We start from the raw sequence: 22,254 nt of genomic DNA, 5'->3' as shown, positions 1-22,254 counted from the left end.
TTGATAAAATTTTATACAGCTGGCAGAATTTTAAAAAATTTCTTTTTTTAGTTTCTTATTGAACTCCCTGTCATCATGCTAGTTTTTAACCTGTAAAAACTTGTAAAAGATTTTTTTTAATAAAATTTTAAACCGGTAGTATTAATTCAACGATTTATTACCCCCTAATAGAAAACCAATATAATACCTAAATCCCTTAGTTTGGGGTTTTTAACCGAGGTGACCCAAAATTTGGGTTTTTTCTTCAATACAATTAAAGTTTAAGATATGGCAAATATAACAAATTTGTGTACTTAAAAATATTTTTTATTGAAAACTTGAATTATGATAGATGACAGTATTTTTAACTTTTAAATTTTCTTATTTCTTTTGTTGACTTACTTACAAGTTTTTAAAGATATATTCATTATCAACATCCTACATATTTGAAAAGTGTTATTATATTCACTTTTTCTTAAATTGTTACAATAAGCTTGGTATCCACTTTAAAAACTTATCTTTGGGGGCATTGTCTGTTTCCCATTGGACAGTTCTTCTTTTTTGTATTCATGTAATACCAAAAATGAATTGATTATTTTAAAGAAAGGAATTAAAAAAAATACAGTGCTTGTAGATAATACAAAATCTTGAAAATATTAACATAAAAACGTCTTTTTAGACCAAAATCCTCAATGATTATAACAGGTTTAAAATACTATTATGTAGGTTTTGGTTTGTTTTGTTTTACAAAACTATTTCATTTTAAATGATTTAAGGTCAGTTATCATAGATTTCAATCAAAGAAGTATATATCATGCACAAATTACACAATGTTTTTGTTTAGTATTAATGGGACAATTTTAAATAACATTTAAAAAGATCATTTATCTTGATTTTGTTTGTTTGGCTGTTTTGGTTAACGTGTACTAGTATCAAGTAACTGTATCTGACGAAAATGTAGGGCAATGCTTTATGAGTGTTACAGACCTTGTCAAATGCTTCATTAAGGTATGCATGTCAAATGTTCAACACAGTAATTCTTAAAATATGTGAATAGTTTTTTATATACTACCAACATTGCATTTTTGAGTTATTGTCCTTTGATATCAATTAAATTTCGTTGAGTGCAGTGGATTTTGTCTTTTTGCAACTGTTTTGACACGGAATTCTACAGTGTGTAATTTTGATAATTTGATATATGAAAAGCATTTCAATGCGAGACACTTAGTTAATGTAGATAAAGAATACATGTTAACTTTTTACTTTTTATGCTCCCCGAAAAATTCCGGGGGATCATATATATAGTCGGCGCCTTGTCCCTCTGTTCGTCCGTCCGTCCGTCAGTTTTCTTGTCCGGAGCATAACTTGAAAATCCTTGGAGATAATTTGTTTAAACTTCATACAGTGGTAGAGGGCATTGAGGGGGAGTGGAATGTCAAAGAACAATAACTCTATTTTACCTGGTTTTTAAATTATCTCCCCTTATAGAAAAATCTTGTCCGGGGCATAACTCTAAAACTATAAGAGATATCAACATGAAACTTTGTAGGTGAATAGATCTCAATGGGTAGATGTGCAGTGCATAAGACCATTAACTCTTTTTGTCCTAATTTTGGAGTTATTGCTCTTTGTTAATTTCAACACTTTGAACTTTGTCCGGAACATAACTCTAAAACTATAAGAGATATCAAGATGAAACATTGTAGGTAGATAGATCTCATTGAGTAGAAGTGCAGTGCAAAAGAACCATAACTCTGTTAATTTTGAATTATCTCCCCTTATAGAAAAATCTTGTCTGGGGCATAACTCTAAAACTATAAGAGATATCAACATGAAACTGTGTAGGTGAATAGATCTCAATGGGTAGATGTGCAGTGCATAAGAACAATAACTCTTTTTGTCCTAATTTTGGAGTTATTGCCCTTTGTTAATTTTAACACTGAACTTTGTCCGGAACATAACTCTAAAACTATAAGATATCAAGATGAAACATTGTAGGTAGATAGATCTCATTGAGTAGAAGTGCAGTGCAAAAGAACCATAACTCTGTTAATTTTGAATTATCTCCCCTTATAGAAAAAACTTGTCTGGGGCATAACTCTAAAACTATCAGAGATATCAACATGAAACTGTGTAGGTGAATAGATCTCAATGGGTAGATGTGCAGTGCATAAGAACAATAACTCTTTTTGTCCTAATTTTGGAGTTATTGCCCTTTGTTAATTTTAACACTGAACTTTGTCCGGAATATAACTCTAAAATTATAAGAGATATCAAGATGAAACATTGTAGGTAGATAGATCTCATTGAGTAGAAGTGCAGTGCAAAAAAACCATAACTCTGATAAGCCTCATTTTTGAATTATCTCCCCTTTTAGAAAAATCTTGTACTGGACATAGCTGTAAAAGTATAAGAGATATCAACATGAAACTTTGTAGGTAGATATATCTCAATGGGTAGATGTGCGGTGCACGAGAATCATAACTCTGCCTTGCCTAATTCTGGAGTTATTGCCATTTGTTTTTTTTTACTTTTTGAATTTGTCCGGAACATAACTCGGAAACCATAAGAGATATCAACAAGAAACTTTGTAAGTTCATAGATAACAGTGATTAGAAGTGCAGTGGAAAGAACAGTAACTCTGCCTTTCCTAATTTTGGAGTTATTGCACTTTGAACTTTTTCCAAGGCATAACTCTGAAACTACAAGAGGTGTACTTTCCTGTGTCCAAAACCTATTCAGGGAGCATCACCCGGCTCAAACCGGGCTCTTGTTAAACTTGCAATGCACACATTATGTGGCTTACTCTTGTGGTGGAGACTCTTCAAATAACGATGTTTTATTGCTGTAAATTATCTTGGGAATTACTAAATTTATATTGAGTTTTATAAGAAAAACATACTGAAATGTGTTTGTATTTTTTGTTTTTTGTTATTCATAGAAACAGAAATCAGACTGTTGTTCAAGTTCTTGTAATTGGCCAAACATTGGTTTTTCTGTAAAAGTTAATTTTATTAAAATGCTATTCACCAATATATTATTATTTTCACCTTTACTGGTTAATATCCTTGAGGCAAGTCTGAACTTAAGGGTAGATAAGTCTGCCAAGAACTTTTAATGTCTTGGTTGCACATGTTATAGTATGGTGAATGGCGGGCATGTGGCAGGCAGGCGGGCGAGCAGGGAAAAAACTTTCGTAACAGTTTCCTCAGCAACTACACATCACAACCTCTTGATATTTGGTATACAGCATTAACTTGTGGTCCCATTACTGTGGTATTAGATTTCAGGTCTGTCGTTCACTGTTCGACAGTATTGGTCAATGTTAGGAAATTTTCGTAACAGTTTTCTCAGCAACTTCTTATCACAGCCTCTTGATATTTGGTATACAGCATTAACACGTAGTATCATACAGAAGGTTTCGATTTCAGGTCTGTCCCTGATCCACTTCCTGTTTACAGATTTCGTTAAATGTTCGGCATTAATGGTCAGTGGCACGAAACTTTTTTTCAGCATCTACATATCATAGCCTCTTGATATTTGGTACACAGCATTAAAAGATGGTCCAATACTGTGGTATTCGATTTCAGGTCTGTCACAGATCTACTTCCTTTTTCCGACCGAGTTAAATTTTCGACATTGATGGTGAATGGTATAAAATTTTCATAACATCACAGACTCATGATATTTGGTATACAAATGCAGCCCGGACATTTCTGTCTTTGACTCATTTTTGCAGATTTATGCCCCTTTTTCTTTTATACTCTCCAGCTCTGATGAAAGTGAAGAGTGCTGTACTCAGATAGCTTATATTTGTTGATTTGTGTGATTCTACATGTAATATGTTTCTGTTTTAGAACTTAGAAGGTGACGACCATAAATCAATAAGACCAGAGCTGCTGTATGTACGTGGGAGAATGTTTAAACAAAAATTAAACATTGATCAGGTAAAGGTTAGCTAACTACTCGATCTATTTATAAATGTTTGTAAGTAAATAAAGTGCTTTCTTTCATGATTTTTGCTTTAACTATAAACAAAATTGATTTTGAACAAAGAATGTGCCTTTTGCATGAACTCCTATCTATAAGTGTCCTGTAGAAGAAAACATGTGATTCCAATGGTCAGTGATTTTATCTTGGTGACTGCTTTTCACCCACCCAGAAATTCCTTTTCACCCACCCAGAAATTGCTTTTCACCCACCCAGAAATTACTTTTCACCCACCCAGAAATTGCTTTTCACCCACCCAGAAATTGCTTTTCACCCACCCAGAAATTACTTTTCACCCACCCAGAAATTGCTTTTCACCCACCCAGAAATTACTTTTCACCCACCCAGAAATTGCTTTTCACCCACCCAGAAATTATATTAGGTCTGTCTCAATCATTATTCATGGATAGTTGCCAACAGTGTCAAATCATTGGTCACTTAGAGTATTAAATTTAATAAATAGTTTTATTATGCTCCCCGAAAAATTTCGGGGGAGCATATAGTCGGCGCCTTGTCCGTCTGTCTGTCCGTACGTCCGTCCCGAAATCTTGTGAATGCAACTCCTCTTAAACCGGATGGCAGATTTTGCTTAAACTTCCAGGGATGAACAACCTTAATGTGTAGATGGTAGTAAAGGAAGGAATTTTCGCTGCGACCAAATTTAACAGAATTATGGCCCTTTGTTGATTTTTTCACTAGATACTATGTAGAAATTTTGTGAACGCAACTCCTCTTAAACCGGATGGCAGATTTTGTTTAAACTTACAGGGATGAACAACCTTAATGTGTAGATAGTAGTAAAGGAAGGAATTTTTGCTACGACCAAATTTAACAGAATTATGGCCCTTTGTTGATTTTTTCACTATATACTATGTAGAAATTTTGTGAACGCAACTCCTCTTAAACCGGATGGCAGATTTTGCTTAAACTTACAGGGATGAACAACCTTAAGGTGTAGATGGTAGTTAAGGAAGGAATTTTCGCTGCAACCAAATTTTACAGAATTATGGCCCTTTGTTGATTTTTCACTATATACTATGTAGAAATTTTGTGAATGCAACTCCTCTTAAACCGGATGGCAGATTTTGCTTAAACTTCCAGGGATTAACAACCTTAATGTGTAGATGGTAGTAAAGGAAGGAATTTTTGCTGCGACCAAAATTTAACAGAATTATGGCCCTTTGTTGATTTTTAGTTTTCAACTTGTGGCACATGTAGTCCAAAAAATATTTGACCTAGAGTCATAAGATTGACAGAACAGTGGCGTGTGGGGGCATCCGTGTCCTATGGACACATTTCTAGTTCTTACAGTATCGTTTGTGTATTACCGTTATGGCTCTGTCGGTATATCGAAAATATTGTAACTTTTAGTGTTTTGTACTCATAGGTTCGAATCGCACGTAGTGCCATTTTATAACCACATTTTTTTATTCTTGCTCTGTTTTTTTATCATTATAATTATTTATTTATTTTTCATTTTCCTTTTTGTTTTCTTCTTATAATATATATTTTTATTTTATAGTATATGTTTATTTATTTTTATTTCTATTCTTTTTTCATTTTGTATTTTTTGATCGCAGTGTAATAAAATATTCGATCTCATATACATGTATGTTCATGGAAAAAAAACTGTCAAACCTGTTTTCTGAATAATTGATTGCTCGGAGTTAAAAAAAAATGTGTCGTACCAGTAGTCGAACTTCTGCCTGTACGGGTAAAACACATTACTGACACGACTGCTCTACCTACTGCGCTAACAAGACATATGATAACGTAGTTTTATTTCATTTTCATAGGTTGTGGCATTGATCTGCCTTACCTATTTTTCGCATTTTTTTGGTCTTTGTTATGTAAAGAAAGGCTCAAGTTATCATCCTAGGACAGTACTGTGCATTTTTCCACATAATGAGTGAAAAAAATTGCAACACATTTTGCTTTCATTAAAAATGATTATTCTTGTAAAACGAGGTGATGAAATGATCTGGAAATTTGCACACAAGTAATAAAGTTATTCGACTGACATAAAATGATGTAGATCATGATTCATAGTCCCGAAAAATATTTTCAGTCGAATCAAGCCAAAAACATCTCATTGGAGTCCCTTTAATTATATAAATAAAAGCCCAGGTCAACCTGCATGTCTGAGTTATCCATCCAGTCACCCACGCTGCTGAATTTTATTATTTTCTGAAATTCTTGTTAGACCCATAGTCACAAAACCGTCCCAAATTTAAAAAAGAATGTGGTCTTAAGTTTATAACTTTGTTGTGTCTGTTTTTACTCTGATTTGAACATAGTCTAGTCATTTTTGGCACAACTATGGTCCAACTCAACGGCTTTCTTTGATAGCAAACACAAAACCATGAAATCCTATTTTCTCTGCAAGTGACCAATTATACCTACATAATTTCTTAATCAGCTGTGAGATATAATTGACTATTAGACTTAATGTCAGTTCAAACTGAATGTCAGTTAAGGATGCCTACATGATTCATAAAATTTATACATATATTATTTGGTAAGGTTTGTGATAACTTTGTCATAAAATTGCTGCACACAAATATTAGACTAAATGTCAGAGTTCAGACTGAATGTCAGTTCAGTTATCGCCTGTTCTGAGGATCAACCAAGCAACACCTGAATAACAAATCCTACGTGCTCAATGTTAAACTAAGCAGGTGAATTGAAGAAGGAAAATGTAGAAATGAAGACCGTGTCTATAATATTATATTATAGTTGTATAGAGAATAATTTTATCGTTCTTGTATTGTTACAGTTAGCAAAGTGGTTCTCCCCCTATGGAAATGTTGATGTGAAAGCATATGGCCAAAATAAAGCATTGGTTGCTACATCAAACCACTACTGGTAAGACATTTTATTCTGTTTTTATTTTATTGTGCCCTTTCAAAGTCATGATATGTGAAAAACTAATTTATTTTGACAATATTTTGTGTTAATAATACTAAATGCCAATATAAATGTTAAATAAATACAGTTATTTTGTAGTAAAATTCATGTGCCTGAAAAAAAAACACTATGTCACAAAATCTACATATAGTTGACTGGAAAACCCAACGAAAAATAAAAATGATATAAATAAGTTTCTAATGAAATTATATTTTGTCTCCACACATAACATAATGTTGGTTAGATATGGGAACAGTAGACTGTTTGACTGAGAAATTGATTACAGAACAACAGTTGTCTATAACACACTATTTAAAGCCCATTCAGAATTAAGCTTTTGATAATTACTGAAAATCCCAAAAGTTATAAATAACAAAACTTTTTAATTCATTTATTCTATTGTATTATTCTTGGATAATACTAATCAATGAAATAACACCATCTATGCCATGTATTTATCCAACCAAATCTCCAAACTAAAGAGTATCAAGGAATGACAACTTATGTACTCATGTTTTAATATAGAAGACCAGAAGAGTTAACTTTCTTGAATACTTAATACAGTACATTGACTACGTTTCCTTGCTTCTAACCAGGGACTTCTCAGGGCTTTCTTACGCATTTTAAAAGCTGAATAGATATCTGTATTACCTTAATATTGTAAGCGAGACCTTTAATTTAAGTCGCCCCAAACCCCAAAATAATCATTGTATTTCAAACTCGATTTGTGTTTCGTGAATCATTTGTTTAATTTATTTGTTTGTAATGGAATATATTTCAGGGTACACATGTTTAAGGTCATAATTTATTGAAACTGTAATGTCTAAGGGTTGTTAACTTGTTGTGTGGACTTACGTGAAATTCTTAATGAAAATGACTGAAATGGTTTTCTTTTGAAAAGTTACTGCAGGTCTTTTTCTGTATTTAATGTTTTATTTTAGTAAATTTTATGCAGTTGAAATATGTTTGTATTTTATTACTAATTTTACAGTGCCAAAGATATTTTACGAGCATTTAAACAGCACAACACAATATATGTGACATATTATAGTGTATGGAAACACTCTCCCGTTGCCAGGGGACTTTTGTGGTAAGTTTCTGTCTTCACAAGCTATTAGATAAAATTCTAATATTCTTACTTGAATGATGAATTTATGTCATATGTTGAGGTTCGGATTGGAAGTCCATCCAATTTCCTGCATTTTCTGCCATATTTTAAATGTATTACTTCAACAAATTATCGTTTTATAGAAATTATTGTCATTTCATCCACTTCTATCTTCTAATATTAGCGTATTACTTAACATTTTAACATTAAAACAAAAATCTTTTATTTGCTATTGCTGTTTCTGATTTTGCATATAACAGTGTTGAATACTTCTTTTACCTAAATAAGTCATTTAGATGAAAACTTGTTGTTATATATATATATTAGTACTCCAACTCTCTATTGCCAACTTATGTCAAATTTACAGTGTAAATCAACTAGTTTTGACTGGGTTTTACACAAACGCAATGTAAAAAGTAAATAATTTGCCTTTACTTAATATCTAAATTATTCACCAAAGAAACTCGATGCGAACATAGTGGAAACTGTAAGTATGTACTTTATAAAGGAAAAAAAATATATAATGAAAATCCTGTAACAAACATGAAAGAACAATACAAGAGCTTATACTTCTTTCCTTATATTTTTAGGACAGGGGTTTTGCTATCAGGAAGTGCTTGTGTTGTTGCCTTATTGACTGGTGATAAGAAAACATGACCCAAAAGATACTTGACTAAAGGAAAAATCTTGAATTCATATAAAAGATGTGAAATTGACAGAAAAGATGGAATTAACATAAAAAAGACTTTACCAGAAGTTTACCAAAAAAAAAAAAAAAATGAAAAAGCTGGAGATTTTCATACTACTTCTACTAAATTGATTATGAATCTTGTGTGGCAGGAAAGGAAAATTACAGTTACTGTTGGAAATCTTGTAGATGATGTTATGGAAAAAAAACAAGATGTCAATATTGAAAAAAATGAATGTCATTTTTATATCTCAACCACTTCGGGTTACGGGCAGTCATGTAGAATTTTCATTGTCCGTTTTTCATACTGTCATGTTGTTGTAGGTCAGTAGTCTGACAAAGCAGTGAAATGTTGGGGCATCTGCGTCCTATGTACAAATTTCTTAATGTTACAACAAATGTATTCGGAAAAATTTAAGACTGAAATTTGAATCAGCATGAGTTTAAATCAGAAAATTGTTTGATTGCTTTAGGAACTGGCATATTGTAGCTTAGTTTGTCACACAATATCAAATAAACGTTTTGCAGTGTAAAGCCGAGGTAGAAAGCTTTGATTAATAAAATATATTGATCAAATAATTGAAGTAGTACATGAACACAAAGTAAAGATATTTGTTATTAACTTTTAGTTGTTACTGGTTTTAGACATTTTATTTTCTTCTTATTTTGAATAAAATTCAATATCTATTTTATATGTTCTTTCTTTACACCACTCCATGGGGTTTAAAGTGTTACAGGGTAAATGTACATAAGTGAAGTATTGCCATCGCAAGTTAGATATTTTCTTTCAAAGAAAGTATGTTGCCATCTAAGATACCTTGTATGGTTATCAAAGATTTCCAATCAACACCTTTTTGATTTAAAGTGCCTCATTTTAATCACATCATTTGTTGGAATTTTAAGTCAAAATCTGATGAAAAATGATACTAGGCTCTTCGAAACATCAGTGACCCCAAATCTTGATAACTTGCTTCTCCCTCTGTTTCCATGTCAACCTTCGGTTATACATCGGGAGGAAGATACAAACCCCATCCACCATATCAACCCTAGATTATATGTGTAGCGGAAGATTCTGTTGCAAGCTTCCCTACCCCACTACTTCAACACAAACCCTGATTTATGCATGCTTGCATTCATACATGTATTTGGTTTGTAGCATCATCATTCGGTCCTCTGCGAAAGTTATGTAAATCATTCTTCTGTGGTCAAAACTGGCCCCTTTACAATTGTATACAAGAAAAGCATTGATGCAAAGCATCAAAGGGCGTCCAAGCAAGAAATGCAGCAGGTGAAGATGAACTAGTAGATATATGATTATAAACTTTTCAATGGTTAATTGGTTTTTACCAGAATTGTATATCACTTATGAATGAACGGACGAAAGACATTGTTCATTATTAACTTTTATTGGCATGCTAGAGATTAGAATATTACTTGTTATTTCTTTATGATCGTGGTTATTAATAGCAACGGATATACATGTATACAATCATTTTATAATCCATATGTGTAATGCATGATCAACACCACACTTGTGTAATTGTCCCTTATTATGTTATCGCTATTAGCGAGGACCCCCTCTAAAGGTATCTGTTCACACTTACTAACAATATGACACTGGTTACATTACCATGTTGATCATGATGAGCATTATTGTTTATTATACAATAATTGTAATATCTATTTTAATAAAAAAAATACAGATTTTATGAATATTGTTTTCTTTTCTTTTTTTTTGTGTTTTATGTGCTATTTTAATACTGAGTTTTTACGTTTACTACTATTTTAAGAATTCAATTGTCATATTGACCGACGATTATAAGTAAAATCTTAACTTGAAAAGTCAGTAAATTATGGTTAATCTTTCAATATATAATATTGATTAAACCATGTACATGTACATTTGTATTTTTCTTTATCATTTTTTAAAATATCAATCCATTGTAAAATTCATAAAATCTAATTTGTAACTTTGAATAATTCCTCGGCATCTTTACTAAACACGAATAACAAATTAAATAAAATGTGTCAAAGTTGATAGTGTCATATTAATAACATAAAAATGTACCTTTTTTCTCAATTATTGTACATATTTATTGTTTTTATCTCATATAGATAAAATGAAACATGCTATTGTTGTTGTTGTTGGGTTTTTTATTTCGAATTGTATGTTTATGTATAAATAATCAATAAAATTGAGAGTTGATCTGTGTTTATTAATTATTGTAACCAAACTAAGTGACAAACATTCATTTTGAAAAAAAACTTATATAACTGTAAAATATTTGTTCTATTCTGTATCGACATCAAACATCAACTCCAAAACCGGGAGAGACCGGACAATAAACGTGTGGTACTATTCGCCGGTCATTAGTAAATCCCGGTCAAAATAGACCAGGAGAGACCAGGAATTACGATAGGAGTACATCCCTCTATAAATAGATTTTCGGAATATTTAGGTCATCAACTCACCATTCTATTCAGCTTTCGGATACATGTACCATAATAACCCACTGTGTACTACAAAATGATAAATAAAAATACCCTGAAGAGTGCGATTTATTGACGGAAAAGGTTATTTCGTTTGAAAATGTTTGCATTGCGAAATTCTTCAGTTCGCTATTCATTGTATATATCGCGACATTTCATTTTTAATTAATAATCAAGCACCCTCATACTGATCGGAATGATCGGCTTTTATTATGTCTGACTAAAAGGCTCGAGAAGTTGCTGTCGCCCTTTCACAAAATCTGATTTCATTCCATAAGAGGCGCCGCGCTTCGGCACGGACGCCAATTACATATAGACTAATATTGGAAAATGCTTTTATATCTGCTTGTGGAAAACTGCAATGCCATGAGATTATAAATTTGGCATGTATCATTGTGTAATGAATCTACAAAATTTTATAAATCATGGCCTGGGGTCAGCATACCGCTCGAATCACTTAGTTTTACAAAGATTTAAATAGTAAAAATACATTTAAATCGTTCTCCTTCATGGTTCAGAGCTACCTCACTGTTTTACAGTGTTCACCGGAAATAGCCGTTCAAAACATTGAAAACGAAGGTAAAAGGATGTACATTTCCTTCCATCATAACATAATCGATTTTTCCAAACTAAACAATTTTGTGAAGCTAAATATGTCTAGTTTTATAGCAGTATTTTCTTTTTTCTGCAAATTGAATACATTTTGTTAAATTGTAGCGAAGTTGTTGACATTTGCAAACGATGTTGATATTTACCACTAATCAAGCCCAAAACGCAGTTTCTACATCAAAATCCGTCTTAAATACAAAATATAGACTTCCCTCTACTTGTATTTGGATGGTCACCCATCAACTCGAGCTGCATTTAGCAAAAATTGCAAAAAACAGTACTGCCTATTGTTTTCAGTTCAGAAACAGAGGATATTGAATGAGGGTAATTTCAATACTGAATTTATTGCAATCGTTGAATAAAATAATATTATGCTCGCCAGAGGCTCGCATAATATAATTTTATTCAACCCGTGCAATACGAGTACAATAGGTAAGTAATGAACTTACACGAATTTGATATTCTATTTATCACATACCCAAAATAAAGACTGTTTAAAATGAAATAAGAGTCATTTTTCATTGACGCGCCTACAGTATAACACTAACATTTAGTGCGTCTTTACACTATTTTTGTATAACGCTAACGACGTCACGTCAAAATATATGCTCGGCCGTGCAATACCATAATTACGGAGTCGCTAAATCGGCACGGGTGTGTGATAAAAATCGATTAAGTTATGATAGAGAAATAAGTTGAAACATTACCTCGGGTGAACTCGACGTACACCTTTTTACTTTTGTTTTCGGTGGTTTAGGGCTATTTCCGGTAAGCGCTATACAACAGTATACCCTGTGGTCATCAACAAAAGTTGTATAAATCATGCCAAGGTGTCCAAATTGGCCCGTGCTTGAAATATATATACTCGTGTATATAAAATTGTAGAGAAAAATACCTATAATTAAGTCTTCTTGAGTTAAAAACTCAATTCAATACCCAGAGGTTCAATATTTGGTATGACATCTAAGAAATTATTATTAATCATATCACTTGGGTCATAAACGGTTCCTGCCTTTGTATTGGGGACAGCTTGTTTACATACACGTATAAAGTGTACATGTATGCTTTTTCAATCATCTCTTAAATTACAGAGCACTTGGTCGATGATACAAACAAATTCACGAAGCTCAGGCTCAAATTTCAAGTGTTTGCCTTTTCTAAAAGTTAAATAATCATAATGTACACTGGCAAATGAAAAGTCTTGGATTTGAGATAGATCTCAGAAAATTGTTTTACAACAAAGATATTAGGCATGTAATATCACCTTGAGGTTCTCTACAAAAGTTATAGAAATCATGCATCTAGGGCCAAAAATGAACAAACCCCAGAAGTCACCTAGTTCATAAAAACTCAATGTTTTAAAGACACATTTTAATATTTATCCTGTGAAAAACTGCGACGTGCCAGTCTTTACATTAATGCAGTATGACAAGGTTCTTTACTGTTGGTACCTAAGTGTATGTATATGCATAATGAAATATCTTAAACTCAACTCAGGATTAACTGTTGCAAATAAATCGCTGTGTAAATCAAGTACACAAATTTAGCAGGACAGGTTTTTAAGTAAGTCCCTTTAACGCAAAACAGCTTAAAACCAGCTTTATACTTTATTGTTTGTAACTATTGATGGATATTACATAAAGGACGATTGTCTCTTTGAACTTCTGAAAAAAAAACTGTGTGGGTGGCGAAAGAGTCTAATTTTGCCTAACTTAATGTTCAATTTTGGAATTATGAATTGATGTAAATACTGGGAAAATTTGTAGATGGGCTTACCTTCTAGAGAGATGAATGGTCTATTTGCGACCTTATTTTAAACAATTCATTCAAATATATTTAAACAAAACAACAACTCAACATGAGCATGGTATACAGCAATAATGTTGATAGCGTAGTTAAATGTTTTATTTGTTGTGAACTAGCAAGATTATATAACACGTGATTTATTTTTGTATACAGCCATTTTGTTAAATCAAGACGATATAAGTAACATTTAAAGACTGATATCGAAAGAAGAAGAGAGAAATATGGCAAGAAATACCATTTCATTGTCAAACTTACTGTATTTGTACGCATTTAAAACATGCATTATATCTAGTTAAATATGCATTTGAATTACTATTAAAAGACACTTAATAAAAAGAAAATCACAGCATTAAGTTCGTCTCCTTCAGGAACTGTTTATTTAAAGTTTTGTTGCAAATGATGACGTCATTCCCCCGTCTGAAACCATTGAAGACAGATCAATTAGATAATACGAAATTATTAAGGCTTTTCCCTCTTTTTCTAGGAGCCGAAACATTGGCGTTCGTTCAAAAATAACTTTATCGGTTGACTTTGCGCAATAAAATGATTTGACCCTTCTGTCCACACCAAAGTCGGATTCACGGAGTTCATGCGAATGTTTTTGTTTTACGACCCTAGTTCCAATGCAAACTGCTTCGTTCATTCATACTCAAAAAGCTTTTGGTACATTTTTTAAAACCCGGTTAAATGACGATAACAAATTGGAAAAAATTGAACACATCTTTTTCACCTAAATTTTACCCCATCTCTAAAAAAATTTTCATTTTTAGGTCTTTTGAAATTTTACCATGCATGTTCGGAAGATATTTACATACATTAAAAAAACAATAAAACAATCACATACTAAGAGCTACTGTAAATCACGTTGTTAGTTTCATACCATTTTATCATATTTATTGTGACAGCTTTAAATGACTTTGAATTAGTGTGCAATTTTAATATTTAATTGTTTTTCCCCACTGAAAAAATGCTTAAGTTGGTTAGTAGTGACATGCTTTCTCTCATCTTTCTTGGTTATTCATCCCAGGTTGGTGTACAATGCTAGTTTGAAATATTGCTACAGATTATATGACCTTGTGCTTATATGGCCCCAGCTTTAGACGAGGTTTATATGGCAAGCAAGCATTTATACAAGCTCACATGATTTATTGGCGTTTTTACTTTGATTATCCTCCTGATGATATTGTGAAACCAGTAGAGGTTTATAATTAAATTACTTTTAAAAATAAACTATTTTTTTTTATCATAAATTTTACGGGATTTAATATTGTACTATTTTTTATAGAGGGGATAAAAAATTCATTAGAAATGTATATTTATAAAATTTAATTGATGATTTTGAAAAAAATTTCTTTGTAAAAATAGAAAAATTTTTAATGAGGTTATTGAATGATTGTAAAAAATTTTAAATAATTTTAGTTGAATGTTTTTTATTATAAAACCCCTTTCGGGGCAAGCATAATATTTTTTTTCTTTTGAAGGATTTTTGAAAAATAAGTAATAAAACTACACACATAAAATTTTTTCTATTTAGCACATAAAACAAAATAAAAAATTTGTTAAAGGGGTTTTATTATAAAAAATTTAAAAGAAAATGAAAATTTAAATTTTTTTATTTTTGAAAGTGTTTAAACCTTTGCTTTTTTCTAAAAGGGTTTTATATATTTTGATAATATTGTCACTGTCTTTCTTGTAGCTGTATGTACTTAAATAAAGTGTACTGGTCTCAGCACACCAACATATAGCCCAAGGATCCTCTACATTCTCCAGTATAGTTGTCCTGTCTTTACAATCACCACTTACTCTATATATACATTTAGTCCAGTAATCACTCACAAAGAAGGACCTGTCATCTAACAGTGAAATACCCCTTGGACTTCCAATGTCTTCATTCCTTCCTATCATCTCTCCCTGCCAATTAAACCATATAACTTTATTTTTGCCTGAATCAGATACATAGATTGAATGGCTGTTTGTGGTGACATACCAAGGTCTACCGAAATTACTGTCACCATTGGAATCTTCTCTACTGTAATTTTAATATTACCTTTCAAGTCCATGATTTGGAGTTTACCAGGATATAAAAGGTAACTGCAAGTTTTACCCTGATGATGGCTTATTCCATAGCAATATCCATCTACTTTCAGTTTGCTTTTCAATGAGAGAGAGTTTGAGGAGAAGGAAATGAACTGTATTGTTTCAATGTTTGGTAATGTAACAGCAAGTGTATCTCTGGTCACCATGGTGATATCCCAGGGTTTTGATTGAAGCAATAGTTGTTTGATTGTTCCACTTTTTATGTCTATCATTTTAATTGAGTTATGTTTGTAATCTGCTACAAATAATTGGTTCTGAGGAGAGACAGAAATACCAGTAATCAAGCAATTATCTTCATCTGAGGATGTTTTAACATTCATGTTTCTAGGGGTAGACATTTTCATTGGTACAGCAGCCTTATTTATTGGTTCAGCTGGTTGCTTCAGTTCCTTTTTTCTCAATGTCCCCAATGATTTCTCATTCTGAAGGAGATTTTTGATTGCATGATTGGACTCAAAAGTGTATTCAGCAACATCATTAGTTGTTGGTAGTTGTTTTGTTATATTTTCATATTGTAATATCAGTTGCTGAGCTATTTTCAATTCAGTAAATAATTGGTCAGTTATCTTGTTGGTGTTGAGATGTTTTAGAGTATCAGTTGATGCTTGGAGTGATTTGTTGATGTCATCACACATTGTTTCTGTTGTTTTTAACTTTCTTTGATTTTCATGTTTGATTTTTGTTGCAGTCTCTTTAACTTCCTTTTCTAGTTCATCTAATCTTTTGTTTATGTCTTTTCTAAAGTTTTCTATTTCTACTATAGCATCTTTCAGAGAAGTTGTTGATTTGTCAACTCTTTGTTTTAAATCTTTTGTAATCTGGCAGCATTTGTCTGTTAATTTGTTAATATCTTTAAGAGTTTCTTTGAAACTCAGTGCTGTCTAAAGTCTGTCCTGATATATCAGGCATGTAGTCCACATGCAGGATGTTGTTGGGTGTTCAAGGGGTCACACAAAACACTACATATAAGTGCATTATGGTCATGACAGTAGAACTTGATCACTTCTTTGGTATGTTTGGCACAAGCCTTTGATAAATCACCATCCTGTGGCCTGAAGTAGATTTAGTTGATTTATGGATGTTTTGTTTATGTGGCATGTGATCTTTGTCTAGAAGTTGGTGATGGCGTAGTGATTTTGGTCGCCTGTGAGTGTTAAAGCAAGTTTGACATAAATGTTCCTCACAATCCACACAGTAACCAAAGGCAGGTAGTCTGATGTCATCTCTGTCACATTGTTCACAGAAAATGTCAAAATCTTCAGCACCACCTCGAGATAGTGTACATGACAGTTTCTGAGATGATTTTCTTCCAGGAACAGCCATAATGTAACCTTAAATAGAAAGTTATTAATCAAGTCAAGTCAAAATTTTATTTGCAATTCGGCAGATATCTGCCTTTGACAATACAAACATAAATATACATATGGCAAACACATTAATAAATGTTCAATACTGGATATTGTAAATTTTATTCTTTAAGAAAATCAAAAACATTGATTTTAATTCTAATACTTAAGTACCATAAGTGCCTCTTTCCTATATCTTGTGACAATTCAAAAAATTGATTTTAACTATACCACCACAAACGAAGTATAGTTGTTTGTTGGTGGGTCTCTTTCATGATTTTCTGACAATAACTAGAGTTTGGAAGGAGATGTTGTAATCAAACATGGCATAATAGCAACTTTTAAGTGGGAACCCCCGTAAAATGAAATTGCTTTAAGACCCCTTATGATCAAGGTCACTGTTCCTAAAATTTGAAAAAATGGTTTCCAGACAATACCTTAAGTTAGGAATGAGATATAGTGATCAAACTTGCTGTATAAAGGAAATTTATATGAAGACCCTTGTTCTCGGTATTGCATTAAGATCCCTGAGGTCAAGGTCATCACTACTTAAAAAAGAAAAATGGTTTCCGGACAATACCTAGAGTTAGGAATGAGATATTTTGACCAAACTTGGTATAAAGGAAGCTTATATTTAGATCCAGTTTTGGATTGAATTTTAGACCCCCATGGGTTCAAGGTCACTGTTACTTTAAGAGAAAATGTTTCAGACAATTACTAGTTTAGAATGAGAAACTGTGATGTGATTAAACTTGGTATATAGTTAGCTTACATGAAGAACCAGGTCAATTTTATACCTTTTGGACCTCCTGTGGTCAAGGACAATATCGCCATTACTAAAATATAGAAAAAATCGTTTCCAGACAATAACTAGAGTTAAGATTGAGATATTGTAATCACACTTCCTATTTAGAAAGCTCATATGAAGAACTGGGTTGGTATTGCATTTGGATACCCTTGGGTTAAGAACGCTATTACTAAAAATAGAAAATGGTTTCCTGACAATAAATAGAGTTATGGATGAGCCTTGGTTTTATAGCATGCTAATATGAAGACCTAGGTTGGTACTGGAATTGAACCCATGAGGTCAAGGTTAAGGTCACCATTATAAAAGACCTAGGCTGGCTTTGCTTTTGAACCCTTAGTATCACGGGTAACTGATACTTTACATAGAAAAATGGTTTCGGGAGGATAACATTTGTTAAGAATTACAAAGTTGATACTTAGTGAATTATAGGTCGAGTTCAAATTTGTCTTCAGGCCTCTTATTTTTCAAAAAGTCAAGGTTGCTGATCGGTGTATTAATCACCTTTAGTGATAGCTCTAGTAACCATTAGTGTTTCTTTATACTGAGCATAGATATTTGGCATGTAGCATGGCTCACTATCCATGGGGTCAAAATTAGCACTAAATCAGCCTGGGGGTCTTTAATTTATAAATTTATATAGACATATATAGGAAAATACTTTTTTGTGTGAATCATCAAGACCAAAAGCTGAGATATTTGTCATTAAGCATTTCATAGCAGACATATATCTGAAGAATTATGCTGCTTTAGGAAAAAAAAAGAGGGGAAAAAATCGAAAAAAAAAAACAATAAAAAAACAAACAAAATAACAGATGAAATATGAAGTCATTCCTGACTTTGACATTGAAAATAATAATTGTGACCTTTCCTAGCAATATATCTTAGGTGAGCAATCTAGGTACAAGACGACCTTTTTGTTATAGTTTAGTGTCTGAGGTGTTTTCAGATCAGATCATTCCATTTGAAAGTATAGGTAACCTTATTGTCCATTCCCCTTTTAAAGAAAAGGCAGCAATCATATTGTCACATTAAACCCATCAAAATAAAATTGAAACCATTGAATTTTAGTTAGTAAGAGTTGTGGGTGGGGTACAGAAAATTTCTTTCCAAGGTTATTTAAACTGTAGGGCAAATTTAAATCAATTTAAAGTAATATAAATACTTGATAAATTTCATTTAATTTTTAAACATAGATATTAAGTAAATTGACTCACCGGGTATTTATACAGCTGGCTAGAATATTTAAAATGTTGCTGTCTTTAGTTTCTTATCTAACAAGTCACTTCCCGTCTATCCACTGCTATGCATACAACATGTATAAATTTGTAAAGATAATATTTGATAAATATTTAAACCAGGTTACAACAGATGATTTTACCCTAAACAGATAACCAATAAACAGTACTACACTTAATGCGTTAGTTTGAGGTTTAACACAGAGGTGACTTTTGGTTTTACCTTCTGTCTGTCAATCCGTCTGTCTTCTGTCGGTCCACAAAAACTGAATCCCATGATGATGTAAAAAAAAACTACTGAAAATATTTTATGAAACTTAATAAATGTGTAGGTGGCTGTCCCTGTGTATTGTGCATGTCTTTTTCTTTTCTTCCTATGTTGAAAAATTTGGTTGCTAAGGAAACAAATACACATGTTTAAGATAATTATGGCAAATGTAACAATATTTGTGTACTAGAAATATTTTTATGAAACTTGAAATATGGTAGATGGCAGTAGTTTTAACTTTCTTATTTCTTTGTTGATTTACTTTAAGTTTAAAAAAATACATTCAATATCAACACCTACATACACTATAAATGATATAATTGAAAAGTGTTATATTTTCACTTTTCTTATTTGTAATCAAGGAGGGGATGAAGAACAACACGTCAGGAACACCAGAGTGGGTTTACGTTATTTTATTTATCTACCAGTTTCGATCATATAATGACCTTCATAAAGATAATACCTATTTCTTTTCTTATTTGTGACAATAGTTGGTATCCACTTTAAACTTAAGATAATCGTTTTGGGACAGTAGTCTATTTTCATTGACAGTTTTTCTTTTTTAGCTCATCTGTCACAAAGTGACAGGGTGAGCTTTTGTGATCACTTTTCGTCCGGCGTCCGTCCGTCGTCCGTCCGTTCAACGTCCGTCCGTAAACTTATACTTTAAATGACATCTCCTCATAAACCACTAAGCCAATTTCATCCAAACTTCACAGGAATGTTCCTTTGGTAGTCACCATTGAAAATTGTTCAAAGAATTCAATTCCATGCAGAACTCTGGTTGCCATGGCAACCGAAAGAAAAAACTTTAAATATCTTCTTTTAAAAAACCATTAAGAGCTAGAGCTTAGATATTTGGCATGAAACATTTCTAGTGAGTGACTACCCCAAGTTTGTTCAAATAAAAGCCCTGGTTTTCAAAATTGGTCCCGCCCCTGGGGGTCATCTGATTTTCCCTATATGCATATAGTAAAAACTTAAAAAAATCTTCTTTTAAAGAACCCAAAGAGCTAGAGCTAAGATATTTAGCATGAAAACATGTTACCAAGTTTGTTCAAATAAAAGCCCTGGGGCAAAATTGGCCCGCCCCAGGGGGTCATTGTTTTATACTTTTATGTGTATTATAGCAAAAATTAAAACTCTCTTTGAAAAAACCCAAAAAATAGCTAGAGTTAAAAGATATTAAGCATGAAACATCTTTTAGTGAGTGTCTACAAAGTTTGTTTCAACATAAAAGACCTGGGTCAAAAAATTGGCCCCGCCCCGGGGGTCATGATTTTCTTTATATGTGTTGATAGCAAAAACTTAAAATCTTCTTTTGAAAAAACCCAAATAGCTAGAGTTCTAGATATTAAGCATGAAAATCTTCTAGTAAATGTCTACAAAGTTTGTTCAAAATAAAAGCCCTGGGGTCAAAACTGGCCCGGGCCCCAGGGGTGTCATTGTTTTTAACTATCCAATGAGCTTAGAGCTTTAAGATGTTTAGCATAAAACATTCTTCTTATGGGTGTCTACCAAGTTTGTGCAATTAAAAGCCCTTGGGTTAAAATTGGCCCTGCAACGTTGGGGGGGGGGTGGTTGGGGGGGGGGCCTATATACAGGTGAGCGACCTCAGGGCCATCATGGCCCTCTTTTTTTTGTATTCATGTTATATAAAAAAATTGATTATTTAAAGAAAGGAATAAAACAATACAGTGCTTGTAAATAATACAAATTTGAAAATATTAAACATATAAAACAGTCTTTTTAGACAAAATCCCAATGATATAACAGGTTTAAAATACTATTATGTAGGTTTTGGTTTGTTTTGTTTTACAAAACTATTTTATTTTAGGTCAGTTATCATAGATTTCAATCAAAAAAGAAGTATCATGCACAATGTTTTTGTTTAGTATTAATGGGACAATTTTAAAATAACATTTAAAAAGATCATTTATCTCGATTTTGTTTGTTTGGTACCCGTTACAGGTCACAGTCATGTTTTTTCATATGACATATGTTTTCATTTTGGTGTGGGGGGATTACGTCTCACCAACACTGGAAAGGTCACACGGGGTTTTCCACCTTCACTGGTTTACACTTTCGTCCGTACGTCCGTCCCGAAATCTTGTGAACGCAACTCCTCTTAAACCGGATAGCAGATTTTGCTTAAACTTCCAGGGATGAACAACCTTAATGTGTAGATGGTAGTAAAGGAAGGAATTTTTGCTGCGACCAAATTTAACAGAATTATGGCCCTTTGTTGATTTTTTCACTGTATACTATGTAGAAATTTTGTAAATGCATCTCCTCTTAAACCGGATGGCAGATTTTGCTTAAACTTCTAGGGATGAACAACCTTAATGTGTAGATGGCAGTAAAGGAAGGAATTTTTGCTGCGACCAAATTTAACAGAATTATGGCCCTTTGTTGATTTGTTCACTATATACCATATATATGTTGTCAGTGGGGGCATCTGTGTCCTTTGGACACAGTTCTAGTTTAACTTGCAATGCACACATTATGTGGCTTACTGTTGTGGTGGAGACTCTTCAAACAATGATGTTTTATTGCTTTAAATTATCTTGGGAATTACTAAATTGATAATGAATTTTATAAGAAAAAGGTACTGAAATGTATTTGTTTTTTTTGGTTTTGTTCATTCATAGAAACAGAAATCAGACTGTTGTTCTAGTTCTTGTAATTGGCCAAACATTTGTTTTTCTGTAAAAGTCAATTTTATTAAAATGCTATCCAACAGTATATTTATATAATTATTTTTCACCTTTACCGGTAAATATCCTTGAGGCAGGTCTGAACTCAAGGGCAGATAAGTCTGCCAAGAACTTTTTATGGCTTTATGGCTGCACATGTTATACATGTAGTATGGTAACTGGCGGGTGGGTGGCAGGCAGGCGGGCGGGTGGGAAAAAAAATTCTT

General features: G+C 32.5%; 1 protein-coding gene across 2 annotated transcripts; it reads left to right on the top strand.

The window, feature by feature from the left end:
• Positions 1–3,037: 3,037 nt before the first annotated feature.
• Positions 3,038–9,359, top strand: LOC132727501 (pre-piRNA 3'-exonuclease trimmer-like). Of its 2 annotated transcripts, none has more exons than XM_060713031.1 (4): positions 3,038–3,932; positions 6,746–6,834; positions 7,868–7,966; positions 8,575–9,359. In XM_060713031.1, exons 1-4 carry the CDS (start codon positions 3,897–3,899, stop codon positions 8,639–8,641), a joined length of 291 nt encoding a protein of 96 aa, XP_060569014.1. In that variant the 5' UTR covers positions 3,038–3,896; the 3' UTR covers positions 8,642–9,359. The 2 variants fall into 2 exon arrangements, with proteins under 2 accessions (XP_060569014.1, XP_060569016.1); XM_060713033.1 differs by having other exon boundaries at positions 3,044–3,926.
• Positions 9,360–22,254: the final 12,895 nt, after the last annotated feature.

Source organism: Ruditapes philippinarum, unplaced genomic scaffold (assembly GCF_026571515.1).
Source record: "Ruditapes philippinarum isolate M1 unplaced genomic scaffold, ASM2657151v2 ctg4752_1_1_1_1, whole genome shotgun sequence".
Lineage (NCBI taxonomy): Eukaryota > Metazoa > Mollusca > Bivalvia > Venerida > Veneridae > Ruditapes > Ruditapes philippinarum.
Note: the sequence above shows the minus strand (reverse complement) of the source record. Positions and strands in the feature narration are given on the sequence as shown.

What these genes read in the sequence shown, in the direction of transcription:
- LOC132727501 (XM_060713031.1), top strand. Translation starts at nt 3,897, where the DNA reads ATGTTTAAACAAAAATTAAACATTGATCAGGTAAAG. An exon ending in TAAACATTGATCAGGTAAAG is followed by an intron (nt 3,933 to 6,745) that starts GTTAGCTAACTA and finishes GTATTGTTACAG; the next exon opens with TTAGCAAAGTGGTTCTCCCC. An exon ending in GTTGCCAGGGGACTTTTGTG is followed by an intron (nt 7,967 to 8,574) that starts GTAAGTTTCTGT and finishes TTATATTTTTAG; the next exon opens with GACAGGGGTTTTGCTATCAG.